Source organism: Ixodes scapularis, unplaced genomic scaffold (assembly GCF_016920785.2).
Source record: "Ixodes scapularis isolate PalLabHiFi unplaced genomic scaffold, ASM1692078v2 PGA_scaffold13__105_contigs__length_92229423, whole genome shotgun sequence".
Taxonomy (NCBI): domain Eukaryota; kingdom Metazoa; phylum Arthropoda; class Arachnida; order Ixodida; family Ixodidae; genus Ixodes; species Ixodes scapularis.
The window spans coordinates 31,022,564-31,046,108 of NW_024609839.1; the positions used below are offsets into that span (position 1 = coordinate 31,022,564).

The following is a 23,545-nucleotide window of genomic DNA, read 5'->3' on the forward strand; positions in this document are numbered from 1 at the left end:
TGCAATGTAATCGAGCCAGAACGAGAGACGTCAGTTGTTTGAGGCCGCGAGTCTTTCCGAAATGGCACAATGTCCGGCATCGGTGTACAGGGTTGGAGTGCTGGTGCTGTTTGTTAATGTTGTGTCAACTTTGCTTTTAGGAGCAGCAGCCTGAAACCGAGGGTCCACCGAAGCAGGAGCCAGACGAGCACGGCGGCACCAGAGCGCTGAGCAGAAGTCACGTGGCGCTTGCACTGGCTTTGCTGGTGGCACTCGCGGCCGTGGGAATAACATACTGGGCAGCGATGTAGTGAATTGTGCGACGCTTTTGTAGCCTACACTATGGAGCCTGTAGCTAGGGACGGAAACTTTGGAATAAACATTCTGAAATACATTTTTGCGTGGGTCACCTAAACAAAATATGACATTATAATTTGGTCCCTCCATCGACTACTAGGCTCACTTGCATTCTTTTACGAGTGTGTAAAAATTGTGAGCTTTCTAGACGACTTTTCATCTATGGATATGCGATAACCTTTTATGTTCGTCGAGATGTTACTAAGCGACATACCGTAATATCCCGAGTCATCGCCCATCCCCGAGCCATCGCCCACCCCATTTTTTGGGCCAATATCGATTTCCGAAAAGACACCGAGTCATCGCCCACCCCTTCAAATACCCCAGCGCGGACTCTGCGATCCGCAAACACTCATCCTACCCGAATGACGCGGCCGCGGACCTTACAGTTCGAGGACGTCCGTGACAAAGTAAAACAAGGAGGGAAAGACACTTCTTTTTGTTTACCTCCGTAAGCGACCCCAAAGTGGTCGTGTATCCGTGCGAAAAGAAAACGATGGAGATAACAAAATAAGAGTTTGTTAATGTAACCGCGGAGTGTTAGGTCAAAGTCTGTCTCCGCCGAAGTAAGGTCACCGCGAAACCGCTCCTTCTTCCCGCCCGTCGCGACCGCGGTTGTGCAATATTTTAGGCAAAGCCAACGCGTAAATAAGGCTTTGCTGGAACGCCCTACACAGACGTTTGCAGAGCGTCCCAACCGCGTGCATTGATAGCCCGCCGTGCACGGACGCACGTGTGTACGCACCAAACAAGAAAGTTGCGCAAGAGCTTGCAATTGACAAGGCGCCCGACCTGGCTTGACGCCAAAGTAAATTTCAATGGGAAAATGGCGGCCGACGGAGTTTTCAAACACATGGGGCTCTATGGCACCAGAAACCGAAAACGAACAAAAATGGGCTCCATTTTCCCATTGAAATTTTCAGAAAATCACTTTTAACTTTTGATTAACTTATCGGATCGGGCTGAAACTTTGGCATCTGGTTGTGACCTCTAGCTCTACCGTTGGGTGGAGAATGAGCGTTCGGCGACGCCTAGTTTATTTTTGCGGTAAAAAAGACCGTGTAAATTCTCTTTTGTGACACCCTGTATTTGCCAACGCGACCGCCGGCTTTCCCGCTTTCCCAGCATTGCTCTTGGTCACTTCTTTGGTCCGCTCGCTCGCTCGCTCCCTCGCTCGCTCGTTGCGCCTGGTTGGTTTTTCTATTTTCTTGTAGACTTTTCTTTCTTTTTTTTTTTTACTAACCAGGAGAACATAGTGGTGACATTCTTTCACGGAACAGGTGTTTCTAGCGCGTATGCAAGCAACGGACTTCGCTATAGTAAAATATTCTTTCGTGAGCATTTTTTTTCTATAAAACAATGAAACTAAATCGAGTTTTGAGTTTGATGTATCTCTTGTGCATCAGCGCTAGATGCGCAGAGAAACATAGGCGGTGTTTTCCGCTTTTTTTCAAGTGCTTGTGCTCACCCACCGAGACATGACCCACCCCACTTTTTTAATGAATTTCAAGTGGTAGGGGGGTGGGCGATAACTCGGGATATTACGTACTGAGATATAAAATGGCTCGCGATTTTTGTTTTCTTGCTTTGGAAAAACTTTGTTACCCAGTTCTCTTCCACAAAATATTTGACACAATGGCACAGTGCGTGTATGTAGAGCCAGATCCTTTTGATTTGTGGTTATAAGTATGGTAGAATCCCCCCAAAAATTGTGACCATATAGGTAGTACTGCCTTACATGCCCATACCAGTATATTGAACCAAACTTGAACCTTGCTTCACTATCCCATATCGTTGGTACATGTCCTTACCACAGAAGTGTAGTAATATTGCTGTCTCTGCAAGGAAAGACTCTCCATGTTTCTCCGGTGTCTCAAATTAGGAGGAAGATTCCAGAGCTCATTACTAAGCAAGAAAACCTCAGAGAAAATTTTAAAACTAGTTCCAATCTCAGTTAATGATTCTCGACCAGCCCCAAGTTTTACCCAGATATGCCAATAGGCACAGTTTCAACATCACCCTATGATTATTCTGCAACTATGCTCTGTTTTGCCTTAGAACAGAACGCAGAAGATGCCAGAGTCACCCCCGCCAATCAGGCTCCGTGACTACACGCCTAGCATGGCGCTGCGCTTTTCTTCAAGATCGCATAATACGTGGCACTCGACCGGCTTTGATGGCTTGTAGCATTCTCTGTGGTTCATCAGTAACGACAAAAAAAAAAAAAAAAAGCACTTGCATTTCAACATATCGATGAAACCTTGTGGGGATTCCTGCGATCTCTCTTCCCCCGATGTCCGTGATGACGGACACCGGTCGAAATGCTGTCCTCCTTCGCCGTGAACTCGGACCTCTTTGTGAAGCGAAGGGTCCCCCGTCTTGGAGGGCCCTTCCTCACTCTCTCCCATGGGTGCACCTTTTCGTTCCCCCGCTCGGATGCGGATCACCGCTGACGGGCGAGGAGGTTTCGCCTCCTCTTTTTTCGCTTTTGGGAGGGAGACTCGTTTGGTGTCCGCTAAAGAGATGGGATGTGTGTCGCCGACTTCTCCGATGCTTCCCCGATCTCGACTCTCCGGAACCCAGTGCCTGGCAAGTAAGGACCTTTCCTTACCTTGCCAGCGCGGGGGGCATTTTGGATGGGGACAAGGTAGTTCGTATAGGAGTGTTTTGATAAATGCTCTTGGACTTTACTCTGCTACGTGTGTCTTCTCCTCCGCTATGTTCGAAAGAGTTGGACAAGGTGGTCAATCTTTGGCACCGATGGAGGTATGTATCAAATCGACCCGCGGTAATGTAGCCCTAAACGTCGTCTATATTGCGCACAGAGATGCGAGGACCGCGCTTCTGGTTTTGACGTCTCCTTTGAGATTGCCGCCACAGTTCAGAAAACCCTTTGGTTACTCCTGTAGCTAGCAAATCCCACAACCTCCACATGCTGAATTATGTTTCAGGAGGAATGCAGTGGACGCTAACTTCAGTCTTGGGCCTTCCAGGTATGCGACAATGTACTATCTAGAATGGCAACGGACTCCTTTTCTGCCATTTATTTTTTGTCTTGTTTTTGGAGCTTTCGCAGGTGGCAGTCTTCTCAAAGCGTCTCAAAGTCCTCCTGCTTCGTGTTCTTTTTAGAATTGTGTTGGGTGGCTGGCAGAGCTCGTGACACAACTGTCTGGCAGCCATGGCCTGCCTTGGCCTGTGCCAAGGCTAAATCAAAGTAAGCTTCAGAAAGAACACATGAAAAAAGGCTCGGGGAACACCTAAGCACTTCTTACGAGTTGTGAATGCGAAAGCATGCACGCCGCTCTTCTGCTCCCTTTTTTCATCTGCGGCGTACTTGCATCGACGGTAGAGCGCGCGCGCTGTCCTCGGTGCGCTTACCTTGGGCGTGGAGCTGCTGCCTTGCGGACACGCAGCGCCATGGGGTGACGGTCGTTGAAACTGACGTGCAGCGGCCAATGGGAGCCTCGTCAACACGCGCCAGCCATTGAGACCGAAGCCGAAATCCATCAGCTTTACTCCGCTCCTTTGGGACCGGAGAAACTAAGTGCCATCTAGCTAGGCATTTTGTGTGGTTTCATAGCTGGGAACTCTTTACTTGGAGAAAGGATTTACGGTGCCGTTTGGCGCGGCTTCAAAGCTGACGACGTCGGCTTGCTCCATGGGACAGTTGATGCTTTCGCATTAAAAAGAAACCCACATCTTTAATACGCTCGCAGAGAACCACAGCCTTCACCGTACAAGAGCGGAGTGCTGGATGTCAAAAGAAAGTGTACCACGAGAAAAGAAAAATCACCCGCGCTATTTCGTTTTAATGCCACCTTCCGACGATTTGCAGTCCACGAAACGATGCGCCGACACCGACGAGTCTTTTTGCCCGGGCGTCGGGTGTGCACACCGTCTGAAAGTTTCCTCAATCCAGCGTCAGCACTCGTGCAACACCGTCGTCCTTGCGTGATGCGTGGGAGTTTGAGGCACTGGTCGTCACGCCGAAGCCCAACGGTCGTCGCCTAACAGCGAGTTCTGCAAAAAGAAGAAACGGATCATGAAGCTTCGAGCTGTGCATCTCGTTCGCACGTGCCGCGGCATCTCAGTGCACTTGTGCATTCGTGGCACTGAAAATAGGGTAGGTGCCGACTGGGAACCTATTTCTTGTCGCTCGCCACACCCATTCAATGTCGTTTTCGGCACGCTGTCTCCTTTGCAGCAGCAAGGGGGATTGTGCTGCCACACTCGACGCAGTAAAAGTAGTAGTTCACACATTAGTGAGCATGCCCATGTATGTTAAGCCCGCTTACAATGGAACCACGCTAGTGCCATCTGTTGGGCAGCACTGGAAAACGTCCCACCTATGTATATAGTGTATATATGTTTTTTTATGCATCATTTACTGTGGGTTTAAAATAATTCAATCTTCAGTCCACTTAGAGCAGACCGGAAATGTTCCAGAGTTGCCCAATGGGGTGCCAGTGTGCCAGGATGTTCTCTTGTCGTAAGCGGGCACATCACACTAAAATGTGTAAGCCAGCCTTAACAGTGACTAGATCTCGCTTATCATTAAACAGCTTTTGGCCTTGTTTTGGTGTGGGCATGATGACATTGATTTATTTGGGCTACAATGCACAATAAATTTGAGGCAACTTTGAGAGAAGAACAGATTGGCATTTAAGGGGGGACACTACCCAAAAAACAATTTCTGCAAAAAAAAGTTTGATAAATGCTTTATTTACGCCAACAACATTTAGAGTGTCTGCAGTTTTTTTTATAAATTATTTCTGGTCCACCCATGCTAAGAAAAGGTAGAGGTTCGAGCACTTTGAACGCGTTTCACTTTAGGAAAACTATTGCTTAGTAACAGGACAAAAGGAAAGGCCCACTCATTGTTTTTCCTAACTAGAATTTAATGGGTAATGCAACTTTGGAATTGTTTTTTTTTTTCTCCTTTGAGGGTGTCTTATAAAATATGTTAAAATATTGTCGACAACATAAAGGGCAAAAAAACTATCCGATTTTTCAGCACAATGTTAACCTAAAATGAAGCACTTTTCTGAAATCCTGTTTTCACAGTTGCACTTTCCTGGCATTCTGCTGCATATCTAGTGAAGAAAAATGTTGGGTATTGCATTTTTTTTACAATTCATATACACAAATGAAACTTTGCGCTTTGCTTTGCAACTATGAACAAATGAATTTAAAGGTTCAAAAGTTTACCCTTTTGGGTAGTGTCCTCCCTTAACTTAGCAGCAGCATTCCTCAATGTTTTCAGTACACTTGCATCTCTATCCACCCATTTGAAATAAAGTCTGTCTCTTTTTATTATCATCCTATCCTCGAGTTGATAAGTGCTGCTAGGCAGACGTCGATATTCCGTGACCGCCCACGCACGGCCGTTACGTTCTGTTTGGAGGAAACCCCAGCAACAGTACTCCGTTATGGCTGCATGACAGCAAAAGGCATTTTTATTGGACCAAAGTACCTTACAGCACCCTGGGGTTTTCCGACAGGTCAACATAAGTTCCAAGCAGCAGCCTCGCAAAAACAAATTGTATAAAGATACACTAGCTAGTAAAAAAAAAAAAAACCTCTTGAATACTGTTTTCTTTCTTTAGCTTTAACAAGAACTGTGCATTTTCACGGGGGAAAAACCTGACCGCCTGCATTGCATTTGATGCCTCGGCGAATGCTTCGAGCACAAGCTCCTACCCCTGGAAGAGGACTCTGCTTTATGCTTGCTCATGAACTGGGGGGAACTCCTTCTCACTGAGGTTCAGTAATAGAACTAAAGCTATGAGTGTGCACTTGTAGCCCTCTCACTTGTGCAGCAAGATTGCATTTCAAGGCAAGGGGCGCACGCTACAGCCTTGGCTGTAAAGCTACGGTGGCATGCCTGCGGCGTTCTTAAAATAGCTAACAAAGCATGTGTCGCTAAAAGGGCTATGTTTGTCTTCGGCAGTCTGAAGTATTGGCTCGTTTTGAAAACAAAACGTTTAGCAAATGCACACTTTACGTCCAGTTTCGGTATATTTTTTCGTGTGACTTTGCGAAATTATTGCGTAGAAAAGAAACACCAACAGAGTGCCTTTGTGAGGTTATTGCACGGAAAAGAAGCGCCAGCAGGTTGCCTTTGCAAGAATCCGTGCAATTCACCAACATCGCTGAGCATTTTATGTATGCGTGGAACGCCACCATAATTGTAGTCCACGAGAGGCGAGTGCCCCTGCACGAGACAGATCGTGCCATCTCATTACGGCGTCCGGAACGTGTCTTCGACCGGTGTTTGGCGTCCTACATTAGGCTCATTCGATTTACTTGCACCGGAGCAGAAAAGTGTAGGACAGTGTACTTCTGGCCGCAACTTGATGCACACGCCACAACAGGTCAATCGAACGAGCCTACTGTCCATCATTGAAACTGCTCCTGAAGTGACATCGAACGAAGTCGCAGAAGCCGACGTCCCTTGAAGTCGGATACTCGATCCTGGCACATCGTTCTAGAAGACCTGGCAAAAAGTATGTGCAAGCGTCGCCGTAGTCGCAGAGTCTTAACCCCTGGCTGCTGAACCTTCCATGGACTGTCATGCTGGTTAATGACCTGCAGCACCGCCATGGTTCTGGCGGTGCTGTGACATTGCCAGGACCACGGCCAGCGACGGCGCGACACTTTTATGATGTCATCGGGCAGAAATTGAAGGACCACTTTTTGGACGTGGTAACCACACCGGCCGAAGACTCGTATCGGGCGCCTTTGTCAAGCGTGCAGAAAGACTACAGCTCCCGGCGGCACAATGAAACTGGCTGGCAAGATTGGTCTATTGTTATGGGGACGTCCCACACCGGAAATAAGACCCAGGAACTCTAGGCGAGCAAACGCCAAGCGTTGTCGCCGGGGGGACAAATAGGGGCATAGGTAGATGAAGAAATACGAAACAACCGTTAGTGGGGCGCGTGCGGAGGACTAGGAAGGAGATCACAACCACCGGGATCAACTGCTGCACGGAATGGCCTGTCAACAGATCGGCAAGTTTGGATAATAACCGAAGAGCAATTCTTTCGTAATCAACATTGCAAAGAAATAGTGTGCTCACTTGCGGTAATAAAAACAAGCGACAAAGAAGTAGTCACTCAATTATAATATTGTTCTTTAAGAAGCAAGCCCCTTAGTACCTTGCAGTTCTTTTTACCTACGCAATCTAACAAAACTCCGTGTGAACACAGTTACGTCGATCAGCAGCCAGCGACAAGTCAATTGCTAAACCTAAATACCTCTTGCACAAGGGCTGGAAAAGCACAACCCACCACCCAAAATTAAAGTAATAATAATAATAAAAATGTCTACGAAACAACGCACTTGCAAAAAGCTAACTAAAAATATTCAGATCTCCAAAGTAGTTGAGGCTGTTTCTCAACAGTGAAAAGCCAGGCATGCACAACCAGCAGAGAGTGTACGATGTAAACAGGCTTTCCATTACCACTCAAAAGTAAAGCTAAAAGCTCGAAAAGTGGAAGCAAATCTCATCACCGCACAATGCATAAAAATGACTGTTAAAAGAGAAAAAGTGACGACTCGACAACAAGGATGCGACTCCAAGCTATCGACCAAGAAATGGCCCCACCGGACTTTCTGTGCCATGCACGCTTGGTAAGATTCGCGTGAACAAATGACACGACTGTAATTCCCAGACTAAGGTCAGCCCTCAATGCTTTCCGAGTAAAAAATGCAGCATGGAGGCAAAGCCTTCACGCTACAGTCCGGTACGAGAGGAAGCCCATCTTTCACTGGTCGGCTACAACCTAACACCGTGGTATCAGATCTCGATGCACTGCTTAAAAACAATGCACCCGAATCACAAAACTAGATACAACGCTGCACGGAACAAACACCGGCCAATGCAGTTATCCCGACCTAACGTCTTTTGATTTTACTCCAGCCGGCAAGGGTGGCCGCTGTCACTCCCACACCAAGTCAGCCGAGAAAGGATTGCTTAACGAGCTATAAGACCCAGTAGTAGTGGGACGCCAGAATTGCCAACGTAATAACCTATCACGGGGAACCTTCCAAATTACACAACTCCACGACGGGATGATCAAATAGGACAGTACTCTACGACGTGGCAAAAACCATTGCTTTGCAAAGTCTATGAAACAAGTCGGAGGTACCAGAGTCTTGCCTTCCGACTCGCGCAACTGGCATTCTGAAGGCGGTTTCACACATTTGTCTTCGACCGTGCCCAAGTATAGCTTTCCCTCGTAACTGGTTAAGACAGGAAAATGCACCAGAACACTAGTGTCATCTATTAGGTAGCCCCGGAACCCTTTCGATCAACGTATTTATAAATATTAAATATATTTTTTTTACCCTTTTTACTTGTCATTCCTTTATCGCGGGCCTGAAATAATTCTGGTATTGTTACGAGCGAACATAGATTTCATCTCATAAATTCTGCAAAACCTTCAGTCTAGTTGACAGTCTAAGGTACTCCTTAGGTGAGGACACGCGGCACGGCGAATGCTACAACGCGATCAACCAGATAAAGTCCTACTGGCACGTGCCCAAGTAGCCTATGCCGACAGCGTCTCCGCCAACCAGACGGCACAACCAAGAAAAAAAAAAAAGTGTCTCGCTGCCAAGGCACCTAAGCACACGCACTTCTTGCTCGGCACGCCTGTTCTGACCTCGACAAATGCCGGTTTGAACACCGTGTTGGAGATCCCTCCGCTTCAACATGCACATAGAACTGTTCTTGCCACCGTTGAGGCACGGAATTGAGGTGAACGACAAAGATGCGTCTACGCAACACGCATAGTGCGAGTGCCAAGTTTTAGAAGACGCGGCACGCCCGAAGAACGACTTTAAAAATTAGGGTGTCTCACATGGAGAAGCGTGGGAAACCAGGCCCACGACGGGCTACCCCTAGCCACTCATGAAGAGTTATCTAGTGGCACCACTTGCAACCAAGGCGAGGAAAGGACTTTACGTGGCAGCTGCGACGTGCGCAGTGTCCACGCTGATATATTTTGCACCGGGGTCTAGTTACACGCAGTTCCGAGGCTACCTGATAGACGACGCCAGTGTTTCAACCCGTTTTCTCACTGTAAGCAGGTGCAAGAGAATGCAACACATTTAGACGCAAATGTATGGATCAGCCTTGAGTTTAGTTAGTATTTACGTGCTCCGTCTATTCGAAATGCTACCCAAGTGAGCCCTTTCTGCTTAACTAGCGATGCAATATTAATCTCTGGCAGATGGGAGAAACAGCTGCTCAGTCAACACAGCCACCCAAACGAAAGAGAACTTGAAAAAGTTTCCGGCGACGGGTACCAACTTGTGTCTCGCCTTTCCTTATGCGGGCCATTTTGTGCACCTGACACGCGACAGTTACATGGTAATGGAAGGGAGCTAGTGCGCCGGTTCCGACAAGAGCGCAGGCCTGTTGACAGGGTTCCCCTCCTAGTGTGCAACGAAGAACAGTCTTTGAAACTTTGTAGGGCGAACACTGTCAGGTTGCGATGAGCAACCCTGGAGACGTGGTTCATCTGACCTTGTCTTCTGACAGGTCATGATCGGGCGACGACACATACAGTTGCTGGTCGTCAAAGTCCCAGTAGGCGGTCATGTGGAAGCCGATGTTGCACAGGACCACGATGTACTCGGCCAGGGCAAAAAATGTGTACACTGCACACGAGAAAACAGGCAATAACACGGTCAGAGGTCGCCAGTTGGTCGGAGAATGCGGCGCTTGCGACGTCAGCGCAATGACGTGCTCTCTACGTTTTCTCGCGGGTGTGTGTGAAAGTAATGTGCCAGGAAAACTGTCTACTACCCTTTTGCAGTGTACTCTCTGTAAAAAAACTCGATAGCGTATTTCATCCGAACCTGCGAAAAATGTGAGTCAATCATTCTGCCATTTTTAGTTGGTGCAGGTGGTGAGGTCATCATTGGTGTATGCAGTGTTTACTTTTTCAGGCTACACTGTCCAGGCTATTGTAGTTTTCACAATGCTGCAGCCTTGCACCTCGTTCGCATGTGCCGTCGTGCAAAGGAGATGCCAAGCAAAGCTAAGCAATGATGCAAGCAGCTTTGACAGCATTAGAGAACCGTGGAGACTACAACTGCCTTGACCTTGCACAAAGAGTTGACCCTGAAAAGAGGTTTTTGCATTAGTTGAGGTTTTCACCTCAACTAATGCAGAAACTGAGCTTTTGACGGACTTATGTCTCGTTAACACTTATTCAATAAGTTGAGCATATACAGTGCAATCCACATATAATGATACGACATATAACATTGTTTTTCTTATAACGATCAGTTTCTAGAGAGTTAAGACTAGAAGCGCTCAGTTTCTTGTCCTGATACAACGATAATCGGTTAAAATGATTAAATTTTCTAATTATCATTATAAGTGCATTGCATTGCATGTACTACCTAAATTCCTAGCATGCAGAACAGTACGACGCACACAGGGTAACACTCAATAGATGAATGGATGAATCGATACAGCCAATTTCTTTGGATTGCGTGGTAGCTTGCGCCCCCACCTATGCTCCGGTTCACTTCAGGATGGATTGCAGAGACCACTACATGCCGTCGGAGCCAATTCAGTGCCGTTTGAGCATCACGTGACTTTCAGGTGGGGTGCAGTGACACGCTGAGTGTGTAGTCGCTCGACAAATTCCCAGCACTGGATTGGTTGGGATGGCTAGTAGTGGCGTTTGCTGCTATCAGTCGTGTAGGGAGACGGAGTATAGTCAATTTATTAGCACGAGCCAGAGAACCCAAGTGCTGCAACACCCTGGGAATACCAAAGGCCCAACTGTCGCCAAGTGCCAAATATCACCACCCCACCAACTTACCTCCTGGCTCGCAATACCAGTTGTGACGCAGGAAGAAGTAGGTAGCCAGCAGGGAGCAGAAAACGCTGGTGATCATCAGCTGCTTCTTGGTGCGTAAAGACTTCCTCTCCTATGCGGCGAGTAAAGCGAGAAAAGGGCGCCAGGTGTCAAGCTTCTGCACCTGGCCGAAATCGGGCACCGCTCTCAGTCTTACCGTTTGTGACAGCATGTGCTTGAAGGCCACGGTGGGGATGAAACAGGAAACCAGCATGTACAGGAGTGCAGACACCATGAATGTCACGAACATCTTCTCGTGAATGGCTGCGAGGAAAAATACCGTCGTCAAATGTAAGCCGCTCACAAAAACTGATAATGTTAAAATAGGCCTTTCCGGAAAACTCTACCATGCCTCTCGTCAATCACACATTGCACTGCGCGGAGCGAGGAATTGTGGGGCCGCTCGGGCCGAGTTCAACACTCTGCAAGTGGCTTAATTCCTTCTCTCTTATTACTACGAGTTAAGAACACAAAAACAAAGGGAACGCATCACATAGCCGATGTGCACCGTTTTGTTGTTGTCCTAGTTCCTTCGCCTTCTAAAATCGCAGAATGGGAGGCGCTGCGTATTTCCAGAATGGACTATTGGTACTGTCTTTCCATAAACTGCCGATGACACAGGAAAAAAACTCCGCTCCAGAATGAATGAAATCATTCCAAATCACTCCAGAATGAATGAAATCATCATTTAAACAATTTTAACCTCAAGAATGCTTTTTTTGTTTTATTATGAAGTTGTGAGTGCCAACAGATTGCATCCAGGTGGAGACGAAAAACCAGGCAAAAACTGTGGATAACATTGACAAGTAATTCTATGTCACCTCTTGGTTTAGCTTTTTCGTCTCTCCCAACCCTAACCCACACCACCTTTTCTGCCTTATTACTGTATTGAAGAATTGATACCCATCCCATTCTTGATGAATGTGAAGATTTCACTCTTAGCACTATATTTTGTGCCAACTTTTTTTGCGCTATATTCTCGAGGCTAGTGTAGTTTGCGCAGTGCTGTCAACCAGTTCACGAAGTAAAAAAAAAAGAAATTGGAGGTCCTGCACACAGGGTTGCACACAGTTACACTGCTGCATTTAAACTTAGAGAACTTTGGCCTTGCTAAATTTGGCATACAGTGTTCGTGCGACACTGCGATGCTGTGTCGCATGACAACATTACATGAGTGGGTTTTTTGTCACCAGCAAAGGTACTGACAGAGTAACTAAAAGGTTATCTCCACAGTGGCAACGTCTAAGAAAACGTTAAGCCTGATAGCTTGATTCCACATCTTTGCGGCAGCATTAGCAACATTTAGACTACACTGCAGTGGGTCGGTCCGATGAAACCTACTGTGCAAAATGATCACTGCATACTAAATCCTTGCTAAATCACGCTAAATTCCCTCTAAATCTAGCGGAGCTGTTTTCCCGCTAAATTTAGAGGGAAATTTCGTGACTCCACAGTGTCCCATTATAGTTATTCCATGCTAAATACAGTGGAGAAATTTTCCCCTAAATTTAGAGGGGAAATTAAGACGTTACGTGACGTTATGGCATCGCAGTGTCAGGCGACACTGTGGTTTTCCGCTGAATTTAGGGAACAAATTTTTCTGCTAAATTTAGCAGGCCCCTGGATCCGTCGTGAAACCTGAGCAATACAACTTTCGCCGCAAAAACACTTTTTGTGCTCTACCGACTGCCAGCTCCTGGTTAGCTTAGTTGGTAGAGCGCTCCGTTAGTCTTGGAAAGGTCCCAAGATCGAATCCCAGACCGGGCGGATTTTTTTCGGCACCCACCGGTTGCCAACAGGGCGCGAGTTGCACTCAATTTTGGGCAAAAGTCAATTCATTCTTCCGCAGTCCCCCCGGGCAAAGCGGACGGAACCGCTTCGCGGGACGGGCACACTCACGGTAGTTTTCGCTCGACGAGACGTTGGTTAGACCGAGCAGGCAGAGGTTCTCGACAACGTTCAGCCAGAATGCGGCGGACGCGAGGAACTGGTACTTGGGCGTGTCGGCCAGCATGGCGGCGTAGTAACGGCGGTACATGACGCTGACCAGCAGCCTGGGAGCCGCATGGAGCCCAATGCCCGTGCGCCAGATGTATCGCTGGGGCGTGTAACTTCCGATCGCCGCACTGATGGACGGAAGCAGGTTGGCTACCTGGAGAAAAGAAATCGCTCGGCTTAAGGGGAGGCTTTGAAACACAAAAATATCAAGTCATTTTTTATAACACAGAAGCAACCGAGAATATATGGACGAGCTGGTGTACTTTCAACATCTCGGGAAACCCGAAGCACACACAAATCGTCCCTCCTTTTGCCCCTGGTTTCGGGTTGCCAAGATGTGGTTTTAAAGCAATTTTTTTGTATCGATAAGTCACAGAAAATATGTATTGCGAGTGCTACACTTATTCATTTCTTCGTCACAACACAAAGTTTTGCCCACGGTATTTTAAGATCTAGAACATGGGCCTGAACACTTTTTTCAGGGTTTAATACCTCATAAACAAGAAACTGCAGCAAGACTACTATTCCAGAAAAATGTTAACTACAATTTTTTTTAATTGGCAAAGACTTTAATGACCCAAAAAGTTATTTCGTGACAACTTTTTTGGAATGGTGCTAAATTATCAGTGGCTTCGCTGCACAGTCTAGTATTTGTAGAACATGCTGACATAGTTTGCGCCATATTTTAATGGGGGTATTTTAAAAAAAGTTGGGCAGAAACATTTGTGATAAAGTTCAGGTTTTTTGAAAACTATTATAGATAATGAAAAATTGAGCTTATGTTTGTGCTTAGCAAAAGGACTTATTTTAGATGTGAAAATTTAATATTAGATCAGAAATGACAGTAAAATGTTCAAGACCAGGGTCTCCCCTTAAAAGGAAGCTGAAGAGGTTTTTGAGTTGATAAAAACTGGAAAATTTTGAATATAGGCACCTTAAAAATGATGTCTAAAGTTTCACTACGATTTTATGAGTAGAAGCTACATAATTACCAATTAAACTTTGACAGTAGTCCCACCCACTGTTGCACGCCGAGCACACGAGCGGGGGGTAAAACCATAAAACTGGCGAAAGTGACATCATCGACAGGGTCAGATGATCTTTGCGCACGACATCACCGACAGATAACGGGTGACAGAGGGGCTCGCCGCATTCCCTGCAGCAACCCCTGCGGAAATTCCTGCACGCTTCCCTAAAGTAAAAGCAGTTTATGTTTACTTCAGCCCAGTTCAAGTGTGATAATCGAATTAATCTAGCAAAAAATTACAGAAATCTGCTCTAAACTCAGTTTTCTTGAAAAGTGCTTCAGCTCCCCTTTAAAGGAGCTGTGCAACGATATTCAGTTGGAATGTTTTTCTCTCTACATGAGCTTACTGGCACACCTGGGACTCAAGGATACTCACACGCAACGCCAATGGCAGAGAAACTCCTTTGTCGCGGTGTAATTTCAAGGACAAAAGCGATCATTTTCATTCAATCTCTCCTTTGCAAAATTTGATGACGTAACTCAAGGATCGCAGTACACCCATATGTCGATATTTGAATGCGGTTCATAGATTGGACCCGAGCATTGCGTGGGCACTCGACTTGGGCTCGTGACAATTGCTAGCTCGAGAAGCATTCGGGTTGTGACCCGTGTCCAATCGCTGCAACGACGACAACAGCCGAGCCATAACAATGTCTGGAACTCAGCGCGTGTCCTCCGCTTTGCCAACCCCAGCGCGTGGCTATGATCAACACTGGCGGCATATAATCGGCTCCAGATCACGTGGCCGCTTGTTCTGGCTGCGAGTTGAGGGGGTAAACGCTGCTCGTTTTTCTTTAATTTTTTTCTGGGACTTCTATTGCGTGGGGTGAAAAACGAACGCGTGTTTCATAGGTCATTAACATTAGGGATCCGTTTTAAGCGGTATTTGCGCAAAATACAAAAATTGTTGCATTGCTCCTTTAACGGCTGTCCAAACAGGACAGACTTTCTGCTGTGCACAGTACTGTCACGGTTCACGCTGCTTTTACTCGGCCAACACCACAATCCTGAACCCCAGTCCACGCTGTGCCCATTCCTCGATATGTGCGAGGCAGCTGGCATGCTGGCTGCTTCAGATCCTAACAATTGCCTCCCCTTGAAATGTGAACATAACAGTTTCAAAGTTCAGTCCCCGTGGTAGGGCACCAGCTGATCCGCATGGCAAATGCCGATCGGCCATCCACTTTGGCGGTACCTGAATAACCTTGACATCCATTGCAGCCGATTCTCTGCACAATCACATATGGCCCCGAACTTCACGCTGCCAGCTTCGCTGAGATTCCTTTGCTGGCATTGCTCAAAATGTGAAGATTGCGCAACACCAGACTGTCGACCTAGTGCTCTACGGGTATCCTCTCTTGTTAGAATGTTTACGCTGGAGCTCTTGTGCCTTTGTGCCTTCCTCTGAAGCTTCAGTGCGAAGGCGTATGCATCCTGCAACTTTGCGATGCACAAGGTTGCTCCACTGACTTCCGGATTTGTGATCCATAGCACATGAGTGCTGGAGTATACCTAGGGTCGTTTGTTTTCGGGTAAAACCCGATTTCACCCGATTTTTACACCCCGAACATGTTTCAGGAGAATCGGGTTAAACCCGATTTCTCCCCGAATTCCAAAGCCACATAACCAACCTATTTATTTTTACGCTGCACGGAGTTTGCGGTGCGCACACGCTAATTACCATATCTCGGGACAACAGTGACCAATAGTTCATTTCGCAAGGTGCGTGCACCACTGCGCAGGTGGAACCGCCTCAGCACGCCACGTAGCTTCGGCCCTGCTGCACGAAGCTTGTGAAATGCACTATCAATCCCCCTTCGACCGCTGGCGTGTCGATGCCCAGCCTTATCTCTCGGGTGGCATGGCCATCTTGCTGGCATCCAACCTTTCTCACGAACAACGTCCGAGCCTGTCAGTCGCGTAAACAGATCGGGAAAACTTAACAGGTTTATCCGATAGCGAAATATCTGATCGAAGACGACCATCCCTCAAACGGTCAGTGGTTTTTGTTGACACCTGAGGGAGAGGAGGATTACGTGGGCGGTGCTTCCGTTGAAGCGACCGGGGAACTAGAAAACCCCGATGTTCCCCGATTACCAGGTTGAAACATCTCCCTAATTTTAATGCGTTAGCGTCAAGAAACTCGTAATACGGTTCGATTAAAAAAAAAATGATTGTGTTGCTGAGTGCATTTGTAAATTTAACCCAAAAAAACCCAAATTTCAGAATGCTTCCTCAAAAAAACCCGATTTCTTCCCTTTTATCAGCTTGAAAAATAGCGCCAGATTTTCACCCCCCGAATTTAAAAAAATATAAAACCCGAAAACGAACAACTTTAAGTACACCCTGTTGTGACGCTTTTGCAGATCCACATGGCAAGTGCCACCTCTGGAATTCTGAGGTCCCAACCCTTGTGCTCATGACAGTAGGCCACGAAGCACTTCTTCACGGTGGCATTCAACCAGCTGTTCTGCTGGTCGGTATGGTAACTTGTGTCTGTCCTCGATTCCGAGATGTTTCATGGTGGTCTTCCACAAGTTACTCACAAAGACTTTGTCGCTGTTGCTTTGAAATACTTTTTGAGGACCCAAAGCAACAAAAAAAAACCAGCATTCGATTCAATATCACGCTCAGTTCAGCCGTAAGCTCAAGTGCCCATGTCCCATCCATGAACACTGCAGGTTTACAACGACGTGGCGTGAGCATCTGACAGGACTTGCAAGAACAGACATACAGGGAGATATTGAGCGCATTCCAAACCAGATATACCACTCTTGTATATATATGTCTTAGTGTTTTGAAGTATTCCAAGTGACCGCGTAGGGGACGGTGATGGTAAAGCTGAAGCACCATCCGACGCAGCTACATCGGAGTCCATACCGGCTGCCTCTTTCCGGTCACCTGGTGCAAGAGCCCTTCTGGTTGGAGCTCACACACCGCAGCCACGGATTATATCTCACGGGCCTCTGCATAATTAGGTGGAAATGTTCCCTCTTCTAAGTAGTGAAAAACCTTGGCAACAAACTGTGGGCCACTTCCTTGTTCCTTGGCCAGTTCACCAACATTGTTCAGTCGGATGAGGTCCAAGTCTTATACCAGAACATTTTCTTCAAAACAAATTTTTTATCGAGCTCCAGCAAGTCAATCAGGAATCATTTGCCAACCCGTCAACAAGGAACACCTGTTGCAGCCACAGATAATATGGGATTCCTGCTCAGAGCGTCTCCCTCATCGGTGTTTGATGACACAGTTGAAACTTTGCAGCTTTAGAACCCAACGACGCACCCAACTGGAGGTTTGTTGAGCTGTAAACATCCACTTTAAAGAAGCGTGGTTGGTGTGAATTTTGAAATGCATATGTTCCAGGTACGGCCTGAACTTTGATACTGCCCACACCACTGCCAAACACTCCCATTCCTGGACTCTATAGTGTCGCTCTGCCTCCCTTTTTTGCTGATCAACGAAACCGATTGAAGATGTCTACCACCCTCTTGTAACAGACCAAAATGTTTGTCACTATCAAGGTCTGTTATAATGAGTTTATACTGCAGCTCAGAAGATTTACCAATCACTTGACAAAAATATTTGTCGGCTTGCGGCGCTTTTTTTCCAAATTTGTGACAATAAATATAGTGCTAAAATAGCTTCAGAGAAGAGTTTATTTATGAGGTAGTTGCTATACTCTGTTCACCCTTAGAGACTGGAAGCTCCGCCTTCAGCGCGAGCTTTCTACCCTTGCTTACACAAGTTTGAACGCGCAGGCTGCGTGCAACCAAAGCACTATGGAAGCCAACGAGCTCGCACTGAAGGCGGAGCTTCCAGTCTCATCTTAAGGGTGAACGGAGTATAGAAGCTACATATTTGTGCATAAATGGAACGCTAGTTACGAGTTCATTAGACTTACGACAGTTCCCAAATGTATGAGATCAAATGTGCGAGTCAAATGTGCAAGATCAAAAGAGACACAAAGAATTATGTAGTTACACTGGATCAGTGATTAGTTTTACATATGCTTGATCAATGTAAAGTGAACGTCAACTAATTAGTGCAATTCGCTAAAACTCAGCTTCATTATATTTTCTTTACTCATGCACAGGTGCGAAAATAGTTTTTTTTTTTCTAGCGTTAGAAACACGTTCACACGCTCAAAATCTTCGTAAATAGGAAGAAGCTCGAAAACGTCGTTAACAACTGATACGCTTGGAGTGTTACACAATCCAGTTTTCCCGCTAAACTTAGTGGGAAATAGACGTCCTGTTGACGTCAGGTGAGCTCTACACCAGTTAAGCTTCCACACTAAATCTGGAGGGGGAAATCGATGCCACGTGACCTGATGCCACGTGACCAGTGGAAAAATCCAGTTTTTCCAGTACATTTAGCAGGAGAAATTGACGTCATGTGACCAACAATATACGACGTGAAGCAAAGAAATCCATGGGTGTTTGAAAGGACCACATGAATCGGTTTGTGAACGTACTGAGCTAAGAATTTTTACAGAGGTGGCTGAAGAATGTGCATTACAGGTATAAAAATTTAAAAGAAAAAATGATTAAAACAATAGAACTCAAGAACTTAAAATCTCTACCTACTGTGACTGTCTGCTAACGAAAGGAGTCTGATTGGCGCAACAGCCAACAGAAGGCAGCACAAAGGATCGCAGGCAGGCACGACGGACGCTACCCTCAACCACGACAATAGCAGACAATGTTTCTATGCCAGTAGTGATGCACTCTTTTTCCGCACGAATTGTCAGTGCACGATTGTTTCACTCGACCAATAAAACGTTAAAAATGAAGATAAAACGAGGACTACAAAACAATGTAGTGTTGTCTCGTTTTTTGTTGTTTTTTTTTTTCTAAATTATTTGCGGCTACATGTCGCCGTGTGCTTTGCACTCTCCGGCTGTTACCGCATCTCTTTTCTTGTCTCCAACTTTCGTCCATGCTGTTTTGGGGCGCGAGTCGTTTTCACAGTACGCTTAAAGAGAGTAAAGGTTGCTTTCTGTCACGGAGGGTGCGAGAGGTGTGAATGTTGCTCTCTGTCATGTGGAGTGCCAGAGGAATGAATGTCGCTCTCTGCCACGGGGAGTGCCAGAGGAGTGAAGGTTGCTCTCCGTCACGGGAAGTGCCAAAGAAGGAAAGAAGCTTGCCGGAGTTTTCGGTCGGAGTTTCAGCGGCGACCTTTAGGCTCCCCTACAATCCAACACTGAATGAGGTGCCTCACCGAGGAGGGAAACCTCCAAAACAAGCCACTAACAGTGGGGATGTCGTCGCCGAAGCTGATGCTGAAAAATGCGGTACTCAGTGCTTTCACTGGCGACCCCACCTGTTGATGCAGAGAGCACTACCTCCATCTGTCGGCTGTTGCGCCAATTGGACGCCTTTCGTTCGCACACGGCTGCCGTAGGTGGCGGTTTCAAGGTTTAAATTTCTTCACTTTTTACTCGGGAAAGTTTGTTCGGTCAACATTTTATACCCTTAATGCACATTCTTTGGCCACCCCTGTTCAAAATCTTAGCTCAATACATTCAGAAACCAATTTATGCTGTCCCTTAAAACAGCCACCGATCCCTTTGGCTCGCCCTGTAATTCAGTTTCTCCGCTAAATTTAACCAGAAAAAAAAAAAAAAAAAAACACCAAAACAACAGGTGTGTGCATGTGTATTATTTGTGTGGGACACATCTGTGCACCGGTCTTTCAGCATGACCAAGCCCGTGTAATCTTTTTTTTGAGCATGATCTTAAATTGCTTGTAAAGTTACAGATATTAATAATACAGTTATTTATTTGTTCATTACAATACCTAGGCCAGGTGATGTCACAGGGGGAAGTAGGCGACTAAACACAAAGAAACGGACATCACAATATTTTAAACACAGTCTTGGGACACCTATGAAAGAATAATTAGTAAGATTACTTTTAAACAAATCTAATGACGGTATGGATGTGAATGATGCGGGTAGGCAGTTGCACTATGACAATGATCCAGGCATGAAGCCTTCAGGGTGAGGTACGACAACGAGGGGTGCTAACTATGATCGATGTGGGAAGAAATGTAAGAGGGGACGAAAAAGAGCTTTTCTCTAGGGGTGATATCAGGATGATTCATTGTGTAGAGAAGACATAAACGAGATATTTACGAAAGCCATGATGTGAAGAAAAAAAAATTAGTTGGAGTTGAGAAATTTAGCAAGATGGGAATAGGTAATACGCTCCAAAACTTTGCAGGGAGATTGGCCTATAATTGTCAAGGTCAGTTTTTGTCACCTGATTTGTGTCTGATCTTCTAGCTGGAAGGAGCGCAAGTAAGCAGACTAAGAGCGTAAGTAAGCAGACTGTTCAAATCTCTTAGCAGGAAAATTGTAGCATTGGAATGCTGGCACACGTCGAACACACCCTACGTTCATTTCAATTGTAATTTTTGCTAACATTCGTCACTTGTCTTCGCACACCTGCTGTGGAACGTGGTCCTGAAACGTTGCAATGTTCAAAACGCATTGGTCTGTTTAGCGAAAAATACTCCGAAAAAAGCAATTACACGCGGATAATGGTAATAAAGTTACATAATATTCGCTACAACTTGAATATCTTTTGATTTTTGTTGTTCTCCGGTGAAGAGACAAAATGCACGCGCGCAATTTCCCATGGCAGCGCCGCTTAGCTAATTGTTTGCTGTCTGCTTCAACTTGCAACAGGAAGTCGCGCCGGCACTAGCGCCAGCTGAACCACTAGCATACATTGCAATAACTATATAATTATATATAAAGTGAGGCTAATTGCACGCACCAACGTGATTTCAGCGATTTCTGCAGCGACTTCGGCTCTTGTTTACGTGTCGGTACTTGGCCGCGTCCGCTTAATTTCGGAAAGGACACACGCTTCAACGGACGTACCTGACAGTGCGTCGCCGTGACTTGCTTGAATTGAAACATGAGCGAATAAAAGATGCACGTTAGGAACGATGAAAGCGGTAAAAGCGCGGTCACTACCGCGATGGTCCGAAAACGTATGTGCACCAGTTTGACGGGCGGAGTCATCGTTGGGGCTGTTTGATGGTTACGACGTGCTGTTTTGGCGCGCCTGAACGCTCCGTGGTCTTAACATTACTGGGCGATTTTGTTTATCGTCTCTGGCTAGCCGAATTGAAGAATTTCCGGCATCACTCGGGCGTACCCCCCACACGACCGACACCTTGTTCTAGCTGTATAAAATTTTAACTGAAAAGTGGCCGACGACGCGGCCAGTCGCGGCGGTACAGCCTCTCAGCAGTAACCGTAGTAACGTATATGTAGTTTGCGCAAACAAGATCAGTGATGCAATCAGGAAAACCCTCCCTAATTATGTAGTCATTAATTTATAACATAATTATTTCTGTATATGATATGCCTAAGGGAACATAAACCACGACCGACTTTAAAACCAGCGGAAGCGAAACCATGGAACTTTCGAACCCTAGAGTACTTCCGGTGAGCTCGCATTTTGCATCAAGCGATTAAAGTTAGTATCTGACATAGAGTAACTCTATGGTACCTGATAGTGCTGATCACAGTGTGGTGCTGATCACAGTGCTGATAGTATTTACAGGCCACAGGTTGAGGCTTTTATAATATTTCGTGAACGGAAGAGCGAGTCACTGCACCCGCCCACGACGCTTCGTCAACTGCGCTTGCAGGGAGTTGTTCAAAAAGGGTGCGAAGGATTCTGCCGCTCGCGCCCGGCAAAAAGCAAGCGGTGTGTTTTCGATAAGGTCGGCCTTCCGCAGCAATCCCGTGATTGGTATGTGGAGAAGTTTCGGACGCAGACGTGCAAAGCCCGTTTTAGATTATTTTAACCTTGGCGATGCAGTAAGAACACAGTTTTGTGTCCAACCTGCTGTCGATCACGCTAAACTTTTGGGACATACCATATGCAGACACGTGCAACACGACGTGCTTTGCAACTGACGTCAGCCTTCGCGTGGGACTATGATAGGAAACGAGTCACACGCGCACGCTGGCGCGGCACTCGCATCCAATCAGCGCCCGTGCTGGCCTCCGGGACGTGACGTCATGTAACGTACGCAGGCTTTGAAAGCTGCCAGCCACCACCAAAGACGGGAAGGAGGAACACCCCTCTCACCGGGACTCTTTTTTGTGTCCTAGGGGTGCCTAGACGTTAAAATACCCAAGACAGTGCAAAAAAAAAAAAAAAAAAATGAAAGCTGTTTACGACTCTCTGTAACGCCGAATTAGAGCGCAGCTTTTGAGGAGAAGGGGGGCAGGGTACTGAGAAAAGGGTATACCCCTCCTCATGCTGCCTGCTACTCCTCCTTCGAGCGGCGTCGCCGTCGGCGTAACCACGAAATCACGCGACCCTAGTGACGTCGCGTTGCCTCACAGGGGTCACGTCACCTCAGGTGACCCCGCGAGGACGTTTCGGCACGGTGCAACTGTCCTGAAACGTCGCTGCGATTACGCCGACGGCGACGCCGCTCAAGCCAGAAACTGGCACCTTGGAGCTGCGCTCTAAAGACCTTACAACAACCAAGAGTAGAAGAGACTGAAAGAAGTCTGAAGCCAAGGTCGGTCACCAACCAATGCAACAAACAAAAATCCTTTTTTCCTTCCTATCTTTTCTGCAAATTTAGCAGCTACTTATTTAGTTTACCATTATAAGAGGTTTACTGAATAAACTTACCAGCCAAGTTTAAGACATGGTCCTACTTACTTTTTTTTTAATTGGTGTGTGTTTATACAGCCAAGAACTTGGTTTGCCTCAATGGGCGACGAGTCTCCCAGCTGTAGACGAGAAATTTAGCCAATGCAGTGCAACCGCTAGCCTGGAGTCTTTAGCATGCATCACGCAGTAGTGATGCACCACCGCACGGCGGTACAATGCTCGTCTAGATCAAAACGGGCAGATTCACCCTAGGATCTTGAGTTGTGCAGCGCGAGCTTTCGCTCCACGTGTTCCCAGCTGGTATGCGCTAGCCCACCCGGCCACCAATCCCCCCAATCCAGCGGGGTGCTAACGACACGTCTAACGGCGATTCTTCTGCATTTTCTAGCACCCGGGATGAACGCTGCATGAATACAACGGGACGACGCAGGCATTGCGTGGCATCGAAGGCTTTGAGGCTACAAGCATTCCGTGGCATCGAGAGCTTTATAAGTTGCTCATCATCGGTGACGAAAACGACCGAGGCAAGGCGACACCCGCTTTTTGCGCTCCTCATCGATATAAGTTATCGACCTTCAAGGGGCTACGGAAGTCTGCTCATCGCACGGTGAAGCTATTATCGCTCTATCGGACAATCCGCCGTC

The 23,545-nt window shown here is 46.7% G+C and overlaps 2 protein-coding genes across 2 annotated transcripts in view; one reads left to right on the plus strand and one right to left on the minus strand.

The window, feature by feature from the left end:
- Positions 1–373, plus strand: part of LOC115326884 (NF-X1-type zinc finger protein NFXL1) — a 48,188-nt gene extending 47,815 nt beyond the window's left edge. The window contains exon 19 of the mRNA XM_029987827.4: positions 141–373. Within this exon, the coding sequence (XP_029843687.2) occupies positions 141–290 (150 nt within the window). The 3' untranslated portion in view covers positions 291–373. The remainder of the gene's footprint in view (positions 1–140) is intronic.
- A 3,740-nt stretch (positions 374–4,113) lies between these two features.
- Positions 4,114–21,679, minus strand: LOC115320393 (post-GPI attachment to proteins factor 2). The gene is made up of 6 exons (XM_029980515.3): positions 21,137–21,679; positions 13,119–13,371; positions 11,377–11,483; positions 11,184–11,292; positions 9,872–10,005; positions 4,114–4,356 (listed from the first exon to the last, which is right to left on the minus strand). Exons 1-6 carry the CDS (start codon positions 21,278–21,280, stop codon positions 4,318–4,320), a joined length of 786 nt encoding a protein of 261 aa, XP_029836375.1. The 5' UTR covers positions 21,281–21,679; the 3' UTR covers positions 4,114–4,317.
- Between the last annotated feature and the right edge of the window lie 1,866 nt (positions 21,680–23,545).

Excerpts from the sequence above, each read along its gene's own strand:
- LOC115320393 (XM_029980515.3), bottom strand. The coding sequence starts at position 21,280 with ATGACTCCGCCCGTCAAACTGGTGCACATACGTTTTCGGACCATCGCG. Across the intron at positions 11,484-13,118 it reads CTCGTCGAGCGAAAACTACC|CCATTCACGAGAAGATGTTC; the intron begins GTGAGTGTGCCC and ends TTTTCCTCGCAG. Across the intron at positions 11,293-11,376 it reads AGCACATGCTGTCACAAACG|GAGAGGAAGTCTTTACGCAC; the intron begins GTAAGACTGAGA and ends CTCGCCGCATAG.